Genomic DNA, 19,207 nt, shown 5'->3' on the forward strand with positions numbered 1-19,207 from the left:
GCATGGATGGAGAGTCTGGATATCATTTGGAAAATAGACACGAAGTGATGCTGTGAAAAGGAAATTTTGAGTTCAGCGATTCTGCAAGTCCAATAATGAACATCAGTGCCAACTCTAACGACAGGAAGTATATTGTAAATGAACGTGTTTCCTTTACAACTTTATATTGGTTGATTAAACCTACATTAACATGCGGAACATAACCCAGTCAAATAAGGACAGTCTTTTTTTTTTCAAAAAAGAAAAAAAACTATACAAATAAAATGTTTTACAAATAATCATAAAAGTGTGGCTTTCATTTGTTTTCAATCCCTTCTGAGTCAGTACTTTGTAGGACCAATTCACTTTTGCTGTATTGTGACTGACAAGAAATACATTTTCTTGTCACAGATTTTCAATTAAATATTCATGTCAACTTTGACTGGGTCACTCCAACACAGAAACGTGAGCAGCCATTTTCATTTGCAACCTTAATTTATATCAGATTTGTAGTTATCTAACTTAGCAAGGAAATGCATGAATGTGATTTATTTCTTTGTCCGAACAGCATCTGTGAAGAGATGCATAAAACCATATAGCTGATTTTAAAATAATATATTAATAATCATCTTTCTTGGAATGAGCTTAAGCAACTCGCAACTGCAATTTGAATACGGTACATGTTAGAAAATTCTTTATGTTTCTATTAATAAACCAGCTGCCAAAACTTTTCTTCAAATATCCAACCAATATGATAGTTTCACGAGAAAAAGTGTTTGCTGTTGAACAAGTAAAAATAATCAGAATAAAATAAATGTTTATGCTTTGAAATAAAAAGTTCTCGTCCATAGTATTGTTTCAAAATGTAACAGGAAATCTTTTTTAATTTGGATCCTTCTAACAAAAGGAAAAGGGAAACCTCTTTCCACATTTTTATGACTTGTACTTATTTTTGGCTGCATGTCGAAGAAGTTAAAGAGAGTTTAATGGGTTCAAATCATCCTTTGAAACGAATTAAACCGATTAAAGTTGTTTGAACTGCAGGCGGTGTGTTTACTCCGACATGCCACTCAGGTGTATCTAAATAAACGCGTGTGATTAGTTACTTTCCTTTTAAACATGAATGAATCCAGGTCAAAGTCAGATTTAATGAAGAGCTTAAACTCGCAGGAGCTAAATTCATGACCAAATATTTGACTCAGACCAAGAGGGACACTTTCAAAGTCACTTCATATGGCTGAGGGCAGGTTCACAGTGGTGTCATCAGCTGACTGACTGCATTGGTCACTTCACACACACACACTCATGGAGGGAGAGACGGACAGGGGGAAGAGGGGGCAGTTTATGCATGCTGGATGCAGACCAGGGATGTCTGCTGGCGGTCGACACTCTCAGCTCCATGCTCTCTGTGACTGCAGGGACATATTTGATGTCTTGTTTCATGCGGCTGAGGGCCACAGGCCTCGAATTTAGATTGGCTATCAAATTAAAATTCATCCCATGCAAATCAGCACCCCAGCGCATGCAGATGTGTCTGACATGCCTTTTTAGCCTTCGTTTTCGGTTTTCCTCCGAGACCACTGAACTCTTGCTAATTGTGTGGATTTTAACCACACCTGCTGATTAATAATTGTGTTTCCACCATTAACTGGGCATAAAAGCTTTAGGGATGCTTAATAAAAGCTGGTAATTGTTAAAAACATTCCTTGAAGGACCTTAAATACTTCAAAAGTGCGGGGCCAGCAGAGCTAAGCACCTGGAATTGGAGTGCAGGCCCCACATCCACAACAGAGGCTTTACAGCTCAAGGCAACGTGAAGAAATCTTCAGAGGTTGAAGACGAGGCTTAGCCGAACCCCCCCGCACCACCCCCAACCAATTCCAGCTCGTGCTCAGCTCAGCTGTAACTCTCCAGAACACGGAGGCAGCCGCTGCTGGCATCCCAGAGTGAGAAAAAGCACGATGAGCAGCGAGAGCTGGCCGAGAAATCCAAACCAAAGTTGAAAAATCTGAGGGAAACGCCACGCCGGCCAGAATGAAAACATCCCATCTTGTTTTACATTTTTCATTCCCCTTTAAAGCTCCGGTAATACACAAAACATACAAAAACAAACCCACTAAAAATATGCAGAAAGGCACATGGAGCACATCCTCTTTCCTAATGCGCAGCATGACCTTTAGGAAGGATTAGTACAGTGAACTGTGTCTTTAGGCTGTGGTGAGCCAAACACAACACACTGTTTGCATTATGCACTCCAGCCTCTTAGATTATCCCAGCCTGCAGCTCCGTCATGCTTGTAATCACACTGCACTGCTGCATGATGCACACAAACCTTACGGTGAGGCCAAAGAAGAGAACTGTCACCAGCAGCTTACTTGACTTTGGATGATTTTCCATTCAGCAGAGTAACTGGTAGCAGGTGTAAGGTGGTAGTAAACTAACATTGCAAATCACTCGAGATCATTTTTTCTGTTCTCCGTTCAGAGATAGGGAAGCTGGTTAGACTTGATGGAGTAAAATACAGGAGAATCTTGGAAGAAGGCTATGGCTTCAGACTGGGGTGAAAGTTCACTTTCCAGTTGAAAATGACCTTGAAGATACATCCAGAGCTACAGTGGAATGATTAGGTCAAAGCATAATCTTGATAGAAAGCCTAGAACTAAATCAATTTAGGAAACTGTACCATAACTTGAATGCTCATGGACCTAAGGTCTGCTTTGACTATTTACAGAAGTTTTCATAGCGCATAACCAAAATATTGAAAAGAAAATGCAGCTTGGATAGCTAAGATACCAGAGTGCAATGCTACTAGACATGCTAATCGCTGGCGTTTGCAAAGCAGCCAATCCAGGAGCTACATTTGTGTTCCTGAGCACTGATTGGCTGCACCCTTAGGAGACAAATGATGGTAGATGTTAGCTTCTGCTAGGTTTCAACTGTGTAATTCTGCACATTGTGGAAACCAGGGCTCAAATGTATAGACATACCCCACAGCTTCAGTGAAAAGTGGTTCTACAAGTGATTGACCCAAAGGTACTGAAAAGAAAAGAACACTCTTCTTGTTTTGATTTCTGTTTGCAAAAAAAACATTAAAGTTGTGCACTACTTTGTGTTGGTTGATTAAGGGGTTTGAATACATTTGCAAGGCACTGCTATATCAGTCAGTAAAAAAGACACCCAGTTACTTTATAAAGATTTAATTGCTTTTTGGACTGAATTATGAAGGAATCGTTGGTCAGCCATTGTCATTCTGTTCGTTTTGCATTAGTGAAACTTGTTGTACTTATTGTGAATCAAACGTCACAGCTCATATGTGTAAATGAGCCATCTGTGAACCACAACAAGACAGCTATGAGAACTTGCAACATCAGCTTCTGTCTTACTGCGTGACCCTGATCCCACATGAAGCCCACTGAAGACACCTCTGTCCTCGATTGCACGGATAAAACGAAACACTCCTTGATGATAGTGAACACCTGTCAGAGGTCCACCTCAGGCCAAATGTTTATGCCCTTTCATTTCCTCACGTGGCACAATATTCACCAATTTTACCTCGTCTTCTGATTAATTTAGCAATTTATCAGAAGACACAATTTACTGATATATAAATGAAAACCTCAAAAATGAAATATGGATGTAGCAAGCTGCAACCCTGAGCGAAATAAACAAACATGAAGCCACCAGAGAGCCATGAGAGAGCATGAGGGAAGAAAAGGGTTCGTGTGTGAGAACGTACATATTTGTGTGCGGCGACACTGATGTAGCACAGCCCGCCTCAGGGATTCAACCTTTTGCAAGTGGCAAAGGCAGACATGATGAAGTCATGGTGACAGTGTGTAACCTGCGGTCAGACATCTTTTTAACACGCGTTTGGTTTTTTTCTACCGATCCCAAGGCCAGTTTATCAAATACACCAGCTTTGCAAACAGGAGGGGAACAGGAGGACTTCAATATTAAAACCATTTTCAGACAGAGGGTATATGAGATTAGCCTCAAACCTCTAAGTATTGTTATACAAAAGCAGCTGAAGGCTACTGTCATCATGTGCTCACAATGCTAACACCTGCTTATATTTAACAGGTGTAATGGGAGCCAAATTACCTCTTACATTAGTGTTAGCTTGCTAATATGAGCTAATCAGCTCTTAATTGTGTTTAATCCTTTGACAACAGGGGTGGTATGTTGAGAGTTCTGAGATTAAATTAACATCTAGTGCTTTACACACTACATCTTACTAATTACTGGTGCGTCACCAAACCAGCTTGTAATACACTCTACAGTCTACAATCACCCCAGATATACTTGTTCTCATTTTTATGCGCTGATCTCTGATGGTTGTAAGTCTAGATGTTGGGACAGTCTGATTTTTGCCTGAAATCGATCAGCAAATCTTTTGTTTTTGAAGTTTTTAACACCAGGTGGCACTAATATGCCTCACCATGAGACTTCACTACCTATATAAAGACCAATGCTTCCCACAGTGGCATACAGTGCAAAAATAAACGAGGGGAAAAACTTTGTAGTCCCAACTTATCACAGTTTTCGAAATTTGTATATTATTTGTCTTCTGTTTTGTATTTGTAAAACATAATGTACACAGAAGAAACAGCGGCTCCTGCATCTACAGTATATGATGGTTTCAGGATTAGGTATCTGTTTAGGAATGTGTTAAAACAGTCAAATTTGTCTTTTTTTAAATGATTGGTTACATTATTTTAACTATTTTAACTCCAGCTAATTCATTTTTGATTTAAATAGTTTTACCAACAAATAAAATTGCATAACATTCTTTTTGTCACTGTAGCTCTCCTTACAATTATTCACCAAACAGGATGCTTTACATTGGTTGAAGCAGAAATATTATCCTATTTATTCATTTTAAAATATGAAAAAAATAGTATTGTCCTCAAATGATCTTAGTTAAAACTGTCCCACTGAAAACTTCCATAAAATCGTGAACGTTTTTGTTGTTTATTTGCATTTTATTTCCTGTCCTAAACTGCAAATGACGCTCTAAACACCGAGTTGGTCACGCGCTGTCACCTGCAGCACGCAGCGTAAGTCACGCACGCTCTTTTATCTTATCCTGACATGCGGGGGCGTGGCTTTGGCTGCTGCGTCATCCGACGAGGAAGAACCCGCTGCAGTTTACTGAAAACGGAGACGCGGGTAGAACAAAGTGCTGTCTGTAAGTACAATTGTGACTTTTAGAAAGCTGCTGAAGCGTCAGTGTGTTTTCTGAGGGATTTCTCGAGATGTTTGCGTTATTTTTTACTTTGTTGGTTTCGAATTAAAGGAGAGTAAAGTTTCCACAAGTCCAGCCAAGGACAGCCAGCATGGTGGCTTAAGTAGTTTTTCTGTTTTGGTTAAGAAACAGTGTTATTAAACACTTTAATAAACACATTTTAGCTGCTTTAAAACAACTCTTAACATATAATACAGACGGTTTCCTGATTACTCGCGGTTTTTCACCTTAACGTCCTTACACGTGTTGACTTTAACTCTGGAGAGAAGTTTGGCAAAACTGACAGACTTCTAAAGTCGGCATGAAGTTAACATAATGCAGAGTTTTAAGTGAGTTGGTTATTTACTAACCATGGAAGTAGCTGCTACCATATTTAGACTGCCTGATATCCATTTCTGCTAATGTTGGGTGGCAGCAGCTTTGACAGATGTAGGACATGCCAGCTGAGACTCGGATAATAGGAATGAGGCTTCTCTGTTCTAAAAACAAGCAGACAGATGTCAGATAGAAACCCACCGGCAAATCTATTATTAGTGTTACTTTTATTCCAGCTTTTGTCAGATTAATGTCTTGATAGACAATAATGTCCAGTTTGGATCTGAGGAAATCCCGTAATCATTAATCTAACCCATGATCCTGTCTGATGTCTGCAGATTTGCTAGCACATCATGCCTGATGAGATGGCAAGGCGTTTAATTCTAGAAAGAGGCGACGGGGGAGCCAGACACTTTGAAGATGCCGTGCCGGATCCCAGCAGCCCGGTGATCGGCATCCTGGGCACTGGAGACTTCTCCCGCTCACTGGCCAGGAGGCTGGTGGCCTCTGGCTACCAAGTTGTGGTGGGAAGTCGGACCCCCACACGCTTCATAGCTCTGTTCCCGGAGGAGGCCGAGGTGATACTCACACTCCTTGTGTAATTGGTGTTTTTGTTTCTTTCCTTCTGGAGATGATTATACATCATTCATTTCCCACGAAGGGTAATTACTTTTGTTATCATGACTACATAATTTATTGAGGTTAAAGCTGCATTTTACAAATTTAAATCTCTTTGAGCTGGTTGGATTAAGTTTTATTTAGGTGTATTAGATTAAATGGGGGTGAAGAAAATACATCAACAAAAGTTTGTGCTTGAAAAATGACAAAACATCATATACAGATTATAAAGATGAAGTAATAACTATAGAATTTTCTGTAATGTTTAGGAAGATATGCCCTTCATATTTTCAAAGAAATATTTTAAACAGCAATCCAGTGTGCACATTCAAGACTTGCAGACATTTCAGTTTCACCATGTTGAAATGAAAATACCTCCTAAATCCAGGGATTATCTGTCCAAAACAGTCATCTTGACTATTTTGTTGCAGGTCACTTGCATGCAGTGGCTGCTTGGAGTCTGTGATTCACAGACACAAGGTGCTGGGTGCTGGTGACTCTCTGAGCCACATTGGTTTCAGGGGATTTCCCTTTTGAATGGCCTCCTTTGCATATTGTAAAGAATGTTGGTATAGATTTTAGCTGTTAAAGAATCATCCCACATGATGGAGGAGAATCATGTTTGGGATCTTTATCTTGTTTGGATGAAACGTCTCTACTGGTTTGGAGGTGTTTAGTGGAGCTTAAGAAGAGTCCAGCCCAAATCATAACACACTAACCACCATATTTGACAAATGAGCTACACCAATTCCTTTTCATCTCTACTTTCCTGTCCATCAGTTTGAAAATAATCGCATTTGAACCACTGGAGCATTAAAAACGTCTGCGTTTCAGGTGACCACCCAGTTGGAAGCAGCCAACAAGGCAGACTTGATCTTTGTCGCAGTTTACCCTGAGCATCACTCCACGCTGATGGACTTGAAGCAGACGCTGGCTGGAAAGACCTTGGTGGATGTTAGCAACAGTTTAAGCATCAACCATAAGGGTCCATCCAACGCCGAGCTCCTGGCAGACTATTTCCCTGGAAGCTTCGTGGTTAAGGGGTTCAACACCGTATCCGCCTGGACGCTGCAGATGGGCGCCCGAGATGGAGGCAGGCAGGTAGGAAACATCATCAGTTTCCAGTGATGGTTTGCTTATTAACTTAAATGTTTTTGGAACCAATAAATGGGTTGTTTCATGTTTTTGCCTTCAGGTTTTCCTGTGCAGCAACAGCCAAATGGCCAAGAACTTAGTGAAGTCAATCTGCCATAGGATGGGCTTCATCCCCGTCGACATGGGCCTCCTTTCTTCTTCTCTGGAGATCGAAAATCTGCCGCTCTACTTATTCCCGTCCTGGCGCCTCCCTGTCCTCTGCATGTTGATCCTCTTCATCTTCTTCTACCTGTACAACTTCATCTGGGATGTGTTGCATCCTTTCATCACGCAGCACAAAGGCGCCTTCTATAAAATGCCCATAGAAGTGGTGAACGTCACCCTACCATCGGTGGCCTTGGTGATGTTGGCATTGGTTTACCTGCCTGGTTTGTTGGCCGCCGTCCTTCAGCTGTGGTCAGGGACCAAGTACAATCGCTTCCCCAACTGGTTGGACCGCTGGCTGACCAGCAGGAAGCAGCTGGGACTCTGTAGCTTCCTGTGTGCCGTCCTGCACGCCGTTTACAGCCTGTGTCTTCCTCTGAGGAAGTCTGCCCAGTTTAAACTGGTCAACATGGCCTATGAGCAGGTGGGGTGAAGACACAGTGGAGCTAGATGTCTTGATCTTAAGCAGTGCCATAAAATGTGCTTGGTGTCCAGGTGAAGAAGGGCATGGAGGACTCTTGGGTGGATGAGGAAGTGTGGAGGATGGAGTTGTACCTTTCCGTGGGCATCATGGCCCTCGGGTTGCTCTCCCTGCTGGCGGTCACCTCTCTTCCTTCAGTTGCCGGCACCATCAACTGGAGGGAGTTCAGCTTCATCCAGGTATGTTTCACTTTTAGTTTCACTTCCAAGGTAATATCCCCTCAGAGACACACTATTCCTCCTGTAAGTAAGACTCTGAATGTCCCACACATGTAAACGCCAAGCTTTTCCGCTCCCGCAGCTGCCCCAGATTCACAGCTAAACTTATCCTGTGACAAAGCCACCAAAGTGTTGTGACTCAGCATGCACACACTTCCTTTTCTTCCCTCCTCGAGGCCTGGGGTCTTCCAGGACTCGCAGTCTGCCTGTGCTGCATTTCCCCCCACCCCACTTTCATCTCTTGGTAATCCGCTGGCTGTCAGATTAGTCACGTGGCGACGAGAGGAAAGGCGAGTTTGCGCTCGGTACATGTAGAGTCGCTGGGCGAAGCTGCAGGATAAGCGTGCTCATTGGCCTGCTAAATACACAACAAAAGTCTGGATGAGGTGTTTCTGCTCATATACTGTTTTTCACCAAACATGGCTCTGTGCTGTTAACCTGTCCTCTTTGCTCTCAAGGCAGATTCTTGCAAACCTAAGTTTTTTTCCAGACACAATCATGTCTTCTTCATCTGCTCAGTTTTTTCTAGTTGTAAACACACGGTTTTTACCATTTAACACATTGGGAACTGAAACTCCAGAGTCTCGAAAGAAACTGTTGAGTTGTTGAAGGTTCTCTGAGCATTACATGAATTTTCTGAAACATCTGCTACAGAAACAACTGGCAGCTGTCTAAAACATTTCCTCCTTTTTAAAATGATGAACTTGAAATTATTTGGTAGAAGCCAGACAACCCTTCCCAGATTTACAGGCAGAAACAATTTCTTCCTTAAGGTAATTCTTCTGTCTTTTCTTCGTAGCATTGTTGGAACAAATAAAGACTCCAAATCATTAAACACCTGCAATGAAAGAGTAAAGGGTTCCATTTTGGATGAACTGCATAAATATAAATTTAAAATACTCCAGTCGATTCCACACAGAAAAACAAGACTGTTTTTGTTTTCTTTTAACCCCTGCTCTGTAGCCCAGACAACCCTGGGATGTTTTTGGTGGCTTGTGGCCCCTGAAGGTCTAGTAAGCAGCTCAGTCAGTCACAGTCACAGAGGAAAACACCAGTGGGGTCTCTTTAGGTCAGGAGTGGTGGGTCAGCATGTGTCCTCAGGCTCTGCTCTGGCCTCTAACACAGTCAGCTAACGCTATGGACTTGCTGACTCTCTGTCTCTGCCAAAACACATGATGCATTTTATGGGTAGTTTGCAGCCACGCCCCAAAGACTTTGCAGCTGCATCACAATTACATATTTTTCTGATGTTATGTAGTGTTCATTAAATTTTTTTTAATGTTTGCTTGATGTTTCGCAGTCTACACTTGGTTACTGCGCCTTGTTCATGGCCACCGCCCACACGCTCTTCTACGGGTGGAATCGGGCCTTTGTTCTTGCACGGTACCACTTCTACATGCCCCCCACATTCGTCCTGGTCCTGGTTCTGCCCTTCGTGGTCCTGCTGGGCCGCGCAGCGCTCTGCCTGCCCTGCGTAGCTGGGCGGCTCAGGAAGATCCGCCGCGGCTGGGAGAGGAACCGGCACATCCGCTTCATGCTGCCGGCCGAAGACTGCCGCAACGGGGTGGAGAACGTCAGTAATGTGTGAGAAACGCTGCTGCTCTTAGAAACAAGGTGGATTATCTCCACAGAGAAGATAAAATATTTATACTCTGCTGGAATTTGTCAGAAGACTGAAGTTCTTCTCAACAAGAGCCTGAGGGACATCCAGCCAGGGATACCTTAAACACTTAATGCTGTCAGAGATGACTGCTGTTTCTTTAATTTATTGTTTGCTCCATTTTAGTGTCAATGACAGTGAGGAATGATATTCGCTCTTCAGAAAACGCTGCAACATTGTTCCACAGCAGACTAAGCTGTTGTAGCTCAAGAAACCAAAATAAGTTTCTACTTAAAGATTTTGATTTTTTGCTCAATTCATTTCCCTGTGATCTTTGTTCTTTATAGGTTCCCTTTTTTTTATTAAATATTGTGCAAATATGACAAATGCAGCAATGCATGTTTATTTTTCTCCTCAAGCTGCCTTCAAAACACATCCAAAATAACTTTGACAATCAAACTAGAAAAATAAAAGTAAAAAGAATAAATCTGTTCTAAATGTCTCATCAGTTTCAGACTGTGAAGTGATTCTGCTGCATTTTATTTAGGGATATCTACATAAAAGGGGATTGAATACATTTCAGATTTGTATTTAAACTTTAAAACTTGTAGTTCAGGTGTGAACCTTAAGTTAAAACTGGAACGATAGAGTGAAGGTTATGTAGTTCATTTTTGTTCTAATGATGCAAAATTCAACACGACAGCATCTAGGTTGAAGTCTAATGTTACTTCTTTGTTGTTTTCTGACATAAAGTGATTTCTGTATGCTGCCATTTAACTGTTGCCAATAAAAGAATGTAAACTTTGACCTTTGCTGGAAGGTGCTATACAAATAAAACTTAATTTGATTTGATTTTTGTACAGTAATGTGTTTTCTATGCTTGTGCTCAATATGAATGTATATAAGGGATTTCCAGCAGGCATTAAAATGTAACAACCTTTAAACTGAGCTGAGAGGGCAAATACATCCATAGACATGACTTTATTAGGCGCTATATATCCAGATGATGCCATCTTGTGGCAGTTTTCTGAACTGCACCGTAAATGTCACTGTTTTATTTTCGGTCCAATCCGGAAAAAAAATAAATAAATAAAACACAAAAAAATAAAACAAAACAACAACAACAACAAAAAAACTTGTGAAATGATAAATAAGCTTAAAGTTTGATTAATTCTGTTATGCTGATTGGGGATCAATAGGGTGTAAAATAGCGCTTACCTGCCGCTGTCAACCAGGAAATCCCTCCCCACTTTCCCAGCTTATTTCCCGCGTGACGTGCTTGCAGGACGAGTTGAGCAAGACTTACAGTTGGAAGTTTCAGCAGCAGCAAAGCCTTACACCCTGTCACCATGTCTGTAAGTGCATTTTGTTTTAAACTACCACTTTTATTTCCTACCATGTAACCAAACCGATCTGCTTCGTGTGAGCTGACTTTTCTCCAATCTCTGAGTTTGATTGCTTCAAATCTCCCGTGGTTTTCATAGGTTACTCTGTCAGGTTTAATGCTCCGTTTCCTTCCTCTCTTCCAGGAAGCATTTAAGAAAGCAGCAGAGGAGGTGAAGGTCTTGAGACAAACGCCAGATCCAGGTGAAATGAGTGCAATTTATGGTTTGTATAAACAAGCCACTGTTGGAGACGTGAACACGGGTGAGTGTATGTAGTGGGGATGTTTTGTATCCCTTGTTTGGACAGGGTGGGGTTGAAATTATTTTTTTCTTAAAAACAGGTTTGATAAGTGAGATTTCAGATTATGAACAGTGAGTATGTAGTTTAAACGAAGCATCTTATTTATCAGACTTTATTGAACATAACGTCTTCATATGAACCCTTATATATAATGTCAGCAATCCAGCATTTTCAAAGCTTATCTGCAGAAACTTTTACATGTTCTGTTTCTTTTTAAACAGTTAATATTGGATCCTACACCTCAGATTACATCAGATTCATTACAACCTTTTAAAACGTCCATAAAACAGTCTTCTAACTCAGATTTAGCTGAACAGGTCCAGTGCAGCGAAGGTTTTAGTTACAATTGACACAAAGCAGCTCATTTTGCAATATTAGGGAAATTATAGTTTTCTTCTTTTCTTATTTTAGTTTCAAAGCTTCACTGTCTATCATTAGATTAAAACTTAATATTGGCATTATAAGTAAAGATTAGTTAAACCATACTCGGCAAACTATAATTTGAAAAATTATGCATGACTGACAAAAATATTCAAAGAATGTATGTTGACCCAAACCTCACCTCTCCACAACCCAAAGGGCCCAGCAGGGGGCAACAAATGCCCAAAAAAGCCCTGCAGACTGTCTCAACAATGTAGAATAAAATTCAAGGACATTCAGCATTTATCTCCAGACAAAGCAAACAAGCATGTACTTTTGCAACTTTAAAAAAATATTTATAGAGTCTTATATTTGTTTTATTTCAGATAACTTAAATTCAAGGCCTGTGTTTGAGTGGCACACTGGTTAAAAAAAGTTGAGATGATCCTTTTTGAAATAACATTTCACAAGCCTGATATGCACAGTGAAGGTTTAAAGTTCAGTTATCTCATATTAGTGGGTCTATTAAATTAAATTGTACTGACTTTAATTATGTTTTGAAGTCGCTTGAGGCTAAATGCAAGGCTCTTTATTTCCACAGAACGACCAGGGATATTCGATTTTACAGGAAAAGCAAAATGGGATGCATGGAACGCAAAGAAAGGTTGGATTCATCAAACTTTATTACAAATACCTCAGCACAACAAATCAATGTAGGGTTGAACAAAATGTAGATTTAAATCTTTGAAAGAGTCTAAAACTAAACCAAACCATCAAGAATTATGTGCTTTGTCTGTTTCCCAAACCAACAGGTTTATCCAAAGAAGAAGCAATGGCGGCTTATGTGAAGTTGGTGGAAAAGCTAAAAGAGAAATATGGAATATAGAGTCTTTAAGAAACACAACAATAAAGAAATGCATAAGAAAAACTGAGTGTCTGATTTTTGTTTTTGAAATAAAACATCAGAATAGAAGACCATTTTAGTTTTCTCATTAAAACATTTTTTTCTCAGTTTCGTAGCTTTATAGTCTTTTACCTCGACTGTCGAGTAAAACATGAATTTCCCAGTGTACCACTGCCAAACTTTTTTTCTTCCACACAATTTTCCACTTATATACTTGGAACAGCACTCTGAACAGCCAGCTTCATGAACAAGGAAACTTGATAGCATTCTATAAGGAATCTATAAAATATACAACCTATCACCCACATATTTGATTATATTCTAATTTACTGAGATGTACCTGTATGCAGTATTTTGCTTAATATTTACTTCAATCCTGTTATGTTTTCAAGTAAAAGTCTCAAATATTTTTTTCTTAAGTCACTCAAGTGAGTTATGTCGGTATATAAAAAGCAATGTTGTGCAGAAACACTAAAATGTTTTGGATCTTTAATATATTTTTCTTTACAAGCAGCCAATGATGATGTAATGTATTCCTCTTTAAGTGCTTAAAATGAATTTATTATTTTCCAGATGGTACAATGTGTCAGGGTTTGTGATGTGGACTCTTAAAAAAAAAAAAAAAAGACAGAGAAAACTTTGCTCATGTTTTTTTTTTTTAATTGTGAAAATTACTATCTAATGTTTATGGAAACTTTTCATTATACGATCTGGGACTAAAATAAGAGTAAAAGCTGAACTGTTCATGATTCATGATTTAATTCATATTTTTAAATGTGAAACACATACTTTACTTGTTTGGCATAAAGGTATGGGATCCAAATTGTCACGTTTAAGGATTTAAAATTCATGAACTCTTTTCTTATGAAACCCCTGAAAATATGGTTTAATTTCATTCAGGGCAGGCCGCCTTTGATGGGGTCCTGATGGAAAACTGCAGCACTCAGACATCATACCCTATCTCTTCTCTGTCATAAACTGAATGTACTGTTTACTGTACACACACCTGCAATTTGGCCATTAACCTCAAGGGCTTTTTTCCAGGTAATGTTTGATGTCTCTGCCAGATTTTGGTCTCATCCAAACAAACCATCCTTTCAACTGTTTATTAGATGTTTGAATTAAAACAAAGAGTGTTTTTACAAAATTTTCTGTCTGCTGTTGCCCTTTTTGTTTAAATGTAAGCTACCAACAAATGCGAAGGTTAATCTATTGTAGCCTAATATCGCTACAGCTGTTCCACCACCAGTTTGTTTTTTTGTGTGCATGAATGATCTTCTGGCTCTGAAATTATCTGAAATGTAATTATATAAATAATACGAAGCTAAAATGGAAAAGGTTAGCTACAAACTATGGATATTCTTTAAATAAAAAGTCAAAACATTACAATTTAAACGAGTCATGCTTTCTCATCACAATGAGAGCATTCGCTGTTTAGAATACCTTTTATTCTTCTGAAAATGTTTGCAATGTAGATTAAATATGTTTTTGGGACTTTCCCTGGTCTGGTCAAGCCTTAACAAAGCAAACAAATTTTCATTTTTAATCAAATTTGTCCCATAGGCGAATAGCTCTTAACTGTTCTTTGGGATTACAAGAAAAGTTCTTACACAGAGTTAAGTTCACATCTCCAGAGTGTCTGCAGGGAATCCAGTGTTCGTAAGACTGACAGGAGAAGAGGGCAGCAGGGAGACCTGCGTGTGAGGCGATCCAATCTGGCTGATGGAGCCGTGATGCTGTCGACTCCGGCTGGGCAGGTGCCGGGTGAGCTTCCATCTTTTCCACCGCCTCTTAAACTCCTGCTGCACCTGAAACATACAAGACCAACAACAACAGCGCTGCCCGGTTGGGTCCATGCTTCACAAGGTTCGCATTGTGGCTGACGGCTCAGATTTTACCTCTCCATTCATGAAGCAGTAGAGAACAGCGACCACAAAACCCTGGGAGATGCAACACCAGAAGGATTACACATTGAGATTATGGGATTTAACAGCACTGTGAAAAAAATACTTACCCAAATAGATTTGTTTTGCTTGTTTTAAATGCAGTGGACATAAACTATTCAGGCCCAGTCACGCCCAACCCCTGGCTGCAACACTGTGTGCTGCTTTTTAAAATAATTTAGTTCACTTCATGTTAACAGTAAGGTTCTGTTTGAGTCATTTCTTTATTCTTTAGGTGTGGTATAAATGGGACCTGAATGATGTGAGCAAAACGTACCTGTATGGATGACAGCGCCAGCTCCGCAGACGTCCAGATCTTAAATACAGAGATGCTGACGTTGACGGGTAAGAAAACAAACAGAATGCAGTTGAGTCCAAACAGAGCCACCAGGAAAAATGTGGACTTAATCAGCTTCCTGTTAAAGAAAAAACAAAACAAAAACAAAACAGTTTCTTCAGTAAAAAAAAAAAAAAAAAAAAAATCTGGCTTAAGTTGTCAGGAAGTCTTTCTGACTTTTTACAACTGTAAAAACTGTATTGAAAATTTTTGCTTCCAAATATAAATATGCAGTGCTTCCGAATCACCAGAACAAAAATACGTTGGATATAATATAGTGAAAAAGACTCACATATACTGACTGAATTCGCTCCGGTGTGCGTCTGACATTCTGAGTTTGCTGATCAGTATCCTCAAAATACCCAAAAAAAAGATGAGATTCACCTAAAATAAGTAGAAGAAAAAATATATATTTGAAAAATTCAGATTTAGCATTTGATTGGTTTGACATCTACCTGTCTTTTAGGGTAGCTGAGAAGAGTCAACCAACTTCAATGCTTGTCAGCTAAAGACATATTTGCAGTAGCTAGATTTACATTAGCATTAATAGCAGCAGCGTCTTAGCTCATTGACTTGAAAAGGCTACAAAGCCACATTTATTTGTTCAATAATAAATCTTCAGACATAGCGAGACCAACAGCTTCATTAGAGCCTTTCCTTGAAATAAATTAAGCTAAGCTAACAAGTTATTGGTGGTAGCTTATTACCTAGATGCATAAATAATCTAAGGTAAGCTAACGATGCCATCCAATAGTACTGAGCCATTTTATTTCCCAAGATATGAAAACGTGAACTTCATTTAGAAATACCCAGATAAATGTTACCAATTGCACCACTGTATAGCCTACAATATTTCTTTTTCCCTTCACAATATGAAAAATGTATTTTAAATAGTTTGGGTTGTACTTCAGAGGCTAGGTTTAGCTGCATGTTTAGTCATTGAACATAACTAGGCCAAGAACTGCTTTGGTTCCTAAGCTAAGCTAGCTAGCCATTGATTTAATTAGCACAGCCAATTAGCACTGCGATATAGCTACATGTACTTAAAAATTACAAATTTTATTTCCAGAAGTATGTTCTAAAACAACAAATATTTTACACATATGGAGAGAAGAACTGGCACACGGAGTATCCACCAAATCCATTCATGTTTTCTTCTTTCCCAACATCTGTACCCAAGAAATAAGAAATAATTATAATTTCTGACATTTAGAAATCTAAAATTAAGTAGATGGTTGATGAATATTTTAGTTTCTTACCCCTCATCTTCAAAAAAATACTTAGCACATCCCCAGCAGACAATAATAATAAATGGTACGCCTGTAAGACATTTAGGAATGCAGTATTTCAGAGACAGCGTTGAGCTTTAAAGCATGTGTTTACAGGTGAAACAAAGACAAAACTGTGAGACGTATCATATTGCAGTACCCCAGCTCAGGAGGATGGACCAGGCGAGGTGTTTCTTCAACGAGAAGAAGGATCGGCTCACCAGAGTGAACAGGAAGTGACCCTCCACCAGCAGCCAGCTGTAGTTGGCAAGGATGAAGTAGTTGCAGAACATCAACACAATCTTACAAGCCACCTGCAGAAAATTGTGTCAGGAGAGACCGTCTCATTTCAGTGGCAAGAAACTCTTTCTTCTCTTATTTAAAATGATCGCCTGCCATCCTTACAGTGGATCTGTCGCAGTCGTAGAGCTCTGAATCTGTAAAAAGGAGACCGTCCCTGATAAAGATGAAGATGGCTCTCAGGATGAAGGAGACAAACAGCTGGATGTGGATGTAGTTCCTTGTACAGTGCAGCTTCCTGCAGAATATATCAACTCTGCTTTAGAGGCGGCCTCGGCTGCGCTTCATCCGATGACGATAAACAGGCCAAAGGTGACGCATTGGAGGGTTTTACAGAGCGGTCTGTGGTTGATGGTAGGACGACAGGGAAAAAAAGGAAATATTTCTCACCTAAAGAAGCAGAAGATGGTGATAGCGATTGTAAGAGTGATAAGGGAGAGTGTGTATCCGATGGTGTACATGGTCTTCACATAGGAGAAAAACCAATGGGAAGCTGAGTCCTGAGGAAGAGAAATTAGTTTTAAACACTTATAACATCTTCCTAGAAAAAAAAAAAAAAAAAAAAAAAAAAATATATATATATATATATATATATATATATATATATATATATATATATATATATATATATATATATATATATATATATATATCAAGCATATAACAAAGTTTCTTAACAAGTCCATTATAGTATTGATTTTTATTATTTCATTACTTTCTGTTTCCCTGTTGTCATGGGAGATGTGTGTTGATGTTTATAAGACGGAAAACAGGAGGACTTTGAGCAGGAAAATAAGGGAAGTTTTGAGGGGCATTGTATGAAATAATGTCTTTTTTTATTTTTTACAAAATTGAAAACTACTTACATGTTCTAGATATTTAAGTGAGTCATTGAAAGCGTAGCTACATGCATCCTCATGTAGGGAGAGAAGATCTGTCCATCCATTGCTGGTGCAGTTGCGATGCACTTCACCTGCAAAATACCAATAAAATCACTCCTTCCTGCCTTCTTTTGACTGTAACCTTGCAGAAATACCTGCATGCAAGGAATGACTGGCAAAAGGTGAATGGTGTTCATAGTGTCTTTATTCAGAATATTGAACCTAGGTGATAAATTAAAAGCGACAAGGATATTAATGTATCACTTTCGTGTGCTGTTTAGATAATTTATTATCCCTTTAACACGCAGCACTCTTACATGTTGCCCAGTCTTTTGTGTACACAAGCTTCACATAGCTGTTTGGATAGAGACGGTAAGAGGAAGAAGAAACTCTGTCCCATCCGAAGACAAATTAGTTTTCTATGGAAATAATTAACCAGTGGGATGAGGTGCAGGTAATGGCTTACAGCTTCTAAATGTGCGTCATCGCCCTTGCATCTCACCTTTTGAAACACGCCCAAAGATATCCAGGCATGGCAGCGAGACTGTTTCCCCCAGAGAGGCGGGTGGCCAGCAGTGCATGTCTTCCCACATTCCCTTACAATACACACTGCTGTTTACTACACACATAAAACAAGAATGACAAGTTTCATGTTTACTTGTAGCAGTAAAGCAGCTAAGAAAAATTAATACATGCAAAAAAAAAGAAGAGTTAATGGTCTAAATTAAGATTAAAGTTGCCCCGAAAATCATATTTTAATTCATGTTGTTATATGACCACTAGCTGTCACTAAAACATAACGTGAAATTTATGTAAAGGCCCAAATTATGAAACATTTACCTCATTTTAGTGTAAAATGCTAATTTGAAAAGGAGGTCGTTTTTGTCAAAAAAAAAAAATAAATAAATAAATGCACACGTGAAAAAGAAAGAGAAAAATTTAACAAAATTAAAAACTGTATTGATTTACCTTTTGCTTTTTGTTCCCTGACCAATATGAGACTTTTCATGCACTTTTCTTCCTCTTTCATAGGATCGACATGAGGAGTGCAACCTGGTGACGATCTAGCCTGTAAAACAAAATACTATTGGATTTTTTTTTTATTCTCAGGCATTGCAATAAAGCAGGTGTCCTTCTCTTTACCTGGTGTAAAAGCAGCAGCCCGATCAGTCCAACTTTCTTCATCATGTTTCCTTTTTCCGCGAGGATGCCCATCTACGTCCAAGCTCCAAGCTGCATAGCTGATCTGAACAAAAAGCAACATCCCTGCTGTGATGCAGTTGATATATGAGACTTTTAAATCTAACATAATAGTGTTCTGGGTAGGACAAACTGAGGAGCGCTGACATTACAGTAGCTCCATTAAATTTCAAAATAAAATTATGAGGTTGCATGGATAAATGTGCGGCATTGTCTGTGTTTTTGCTGAATAGAAATATTCTGATATACGTTTTAGTTTATCTATTAAGTTTTTTAAATTAAGTTCATGAGAAAACCGAAAAACACGCGTGCGTGTATGTTTTGACTCTTATTTTGAAACCCAAACTACGTATTTCCGGTCTGAGTTTTGTGAGTTGACGGAATTTAACGGAACGCGCTCGCCCCTGTCCTCGCCCCTTGCCCGTCACCATGGTAACATAGGCGTCTGTTGCGTTCCGTTTCATAAACAGTGAGAGATAAATATGTTTAGACGTCTCTTCTCTGGTAGGACAATTCATGAAATATGGCAAAGTTTAATAGTGTCATTAAACTTTGTGTCATTAAACGTTTCGT

General features: G+C 39.3%; 3 protein-coding genes across 4 annotated transcripts; 2 read left to right on the forward strand and 1 right to left on the reverse strand.

Annotated features, from left to right (window-relative positions):
* Positions 1 to 5,064: 5,064 nt before the first annotated feature.
* Positions 5,065 to 10,607, forward strand: steap3 (STEAP family member 3, metalloreductase). Its single transcript, XM_014981616.2, has 6 exons — positions 5,065 to 5,167; positions 5,878 to 6,117; positions 6,992 to 7,258; positions 7,353 to 7,880; positions 7,952 to 8,116; positions 9,456 to 10,607. The coding sequence occupies exons 2-6, from the start codon at positions 5,893 to 5,895 to the stop codon at positions 9,741 to 9,743; spliced, it is 1,473 nt and encodes a 490-aa protein (XP_014837102.2). The 5' UTR covers positions 5,065 to 5,167; positions 5,878 to 5,892; the 3' UTR covers positions 9,744 to 10,607.
* A 387-nt stretch (positions 10,608 to 10,994) lies between these two features.
* LOC106914675 (acyl-CoA-binding protein-like) lies at positions 10,995 to 12,729 on the forward strand. The gene is made up of 4 exons (XM_014981629.2): positions 10,995 to 11,110; positions 11,285 to 11,402; positions 12,403 to 12,465; positions 12,614 to 12,729. Exons 1-4 carry the CDS (start codon positions 11,105 to 11,107, stop codon positions 12,685 to 12,687), a joined length of 261 nt encoding a protein of 86 aa, XP_014837115.1. The 5' UTR covers positions 10,995 to 11,104; the 3' UTR covers positions 12,688 to 12,729.
* sctr (secretin receptor) lies at positions 12,467 to 18,736 on the reverse strand. Of its 2 annotated transcripts, XR_015765555.1 has the most exons (15): positions 18,578 to 18,634; positions 18,404 to 18,503; positions 17,937 to 18,053; positions 17,420 to 17,526; positions 16,944 to 17,053; positions 16,659 to 16,791; positions 16,414 to 16,567; positions 16,245 to 16,305; positions 16,085 to 16,154; positions 15,278 to 15,369; positions 14,926 to 15,064; positions 14,604 to 14,645; positions 14,316 to 14,513; positions 14,149 to 14,220; positions 12,467 to 12,663 (listed from the first exon to the last, which is right to left on the reverse strand). XR_015765555.1 is itself a non-coding variant. In XM_014981627.2 (14 exons), the coding sequence occupies exons 1-13, from the start codon at positions 18,647 to 18,649 to the stop codon at positions 14,328 to 14,330; spliced, it is 1,383 nt and encodes a 460-aa protein (XP_014837113.1). In that variant the 5' UTR covers positions 18,650 to 18,736; the 3' UTR covers positions 12,467 to 12,663; positions 14,316 to 14,327. The 2 variants fall into 2 exon arrangements, 1 of the variants encoding a protein (XP_014837113.1); XM_014981627.2 differs by lacking the exon at positions 14,149 to 14,220 and having other exon boundaries at positions 18,578 to 18,736.
* Positions 18,737 to 19,207: the final 471 nt, after the last annotated feature.

The sequence above is a fragment of the Poecilia mexicana genome, unplaced genomic scaffold (assembly GCF_051168715.1).
Source record: "Poecilia mexicana isolate PSO_F unplaced genomic scaffold, ASM5116871v1 scaffold_2, whole genome shotgun sequence".
Lineage (NCBI taxonomy): Eukaryota > Metazoa > Chordata > Actinopteri > Cyprinodontiformes > Poeciliidae > Poecilia > Poecilia mexicana.

Excerpts from the sequence above, each read along its gene's own strand:
- steap3 (XM_014981616.2), top strand. The coding sequence starts at position 5,893 with ATGCCTGATGAGATGGCAAGGCGTTTAATTCTAGAAAGAGGCGACGGG. Across the intron at positions 7,259-7,352 it reads CCCGAGATGGAGGCAGGCAG|GTTTTCCTGTGCAGCAACAG; the intron begins GTAGGAAACATC and ends TTTTGCCTTCAG. Across the intron at positions 8,117-9,455 it reads GGGAGTTCAGCTTCATCCAG|TCTACACTTGGTTACTGCGC; the intron begins GTATGTTTCACT and ends GATGTTTCGCAG.
- LOC106914675 (XM_014981629.2), top strand. Across the intron at positions 11,403-12,402 it reads TGTTGGAGACGTGAACACGG|AACGACCAGGGATATTCGAT; the intron begins GTGAGTGTATGT and ends TTATTTCCACAG. Across the intron at positions 12,466-12,613 it reads TGCATGGAACGCAAAGAAAG|GTTTATCCAAAGAAGAAGCA; the intron begins GTTGGATTCATC and ends CCAAACCAACAG.
- sctr (XM_014981627.2), bottom strand. The coding sequence starts at position 18,649 with ATGGGCATCCTCGCGGAAAAAGGAAACATGATGAAGAAAGTTGGACTG. Across the intron at positions 15,065-15,277 it reads AGCGAATTCAGTCAGTATAT|GAAGCTGATTAAGTCCACAT; the intron begins GTGAGTCTTTTT and ends TTTCTTTAACAG. Across the intron at positions 14,646-14,925 it reads TGGCGCTGTCATCCATACAG|GGTTTTGTGGTCGCTGTTCT; the intron begins GTACGTTTTGCT and ends TGCATCTCCCAG.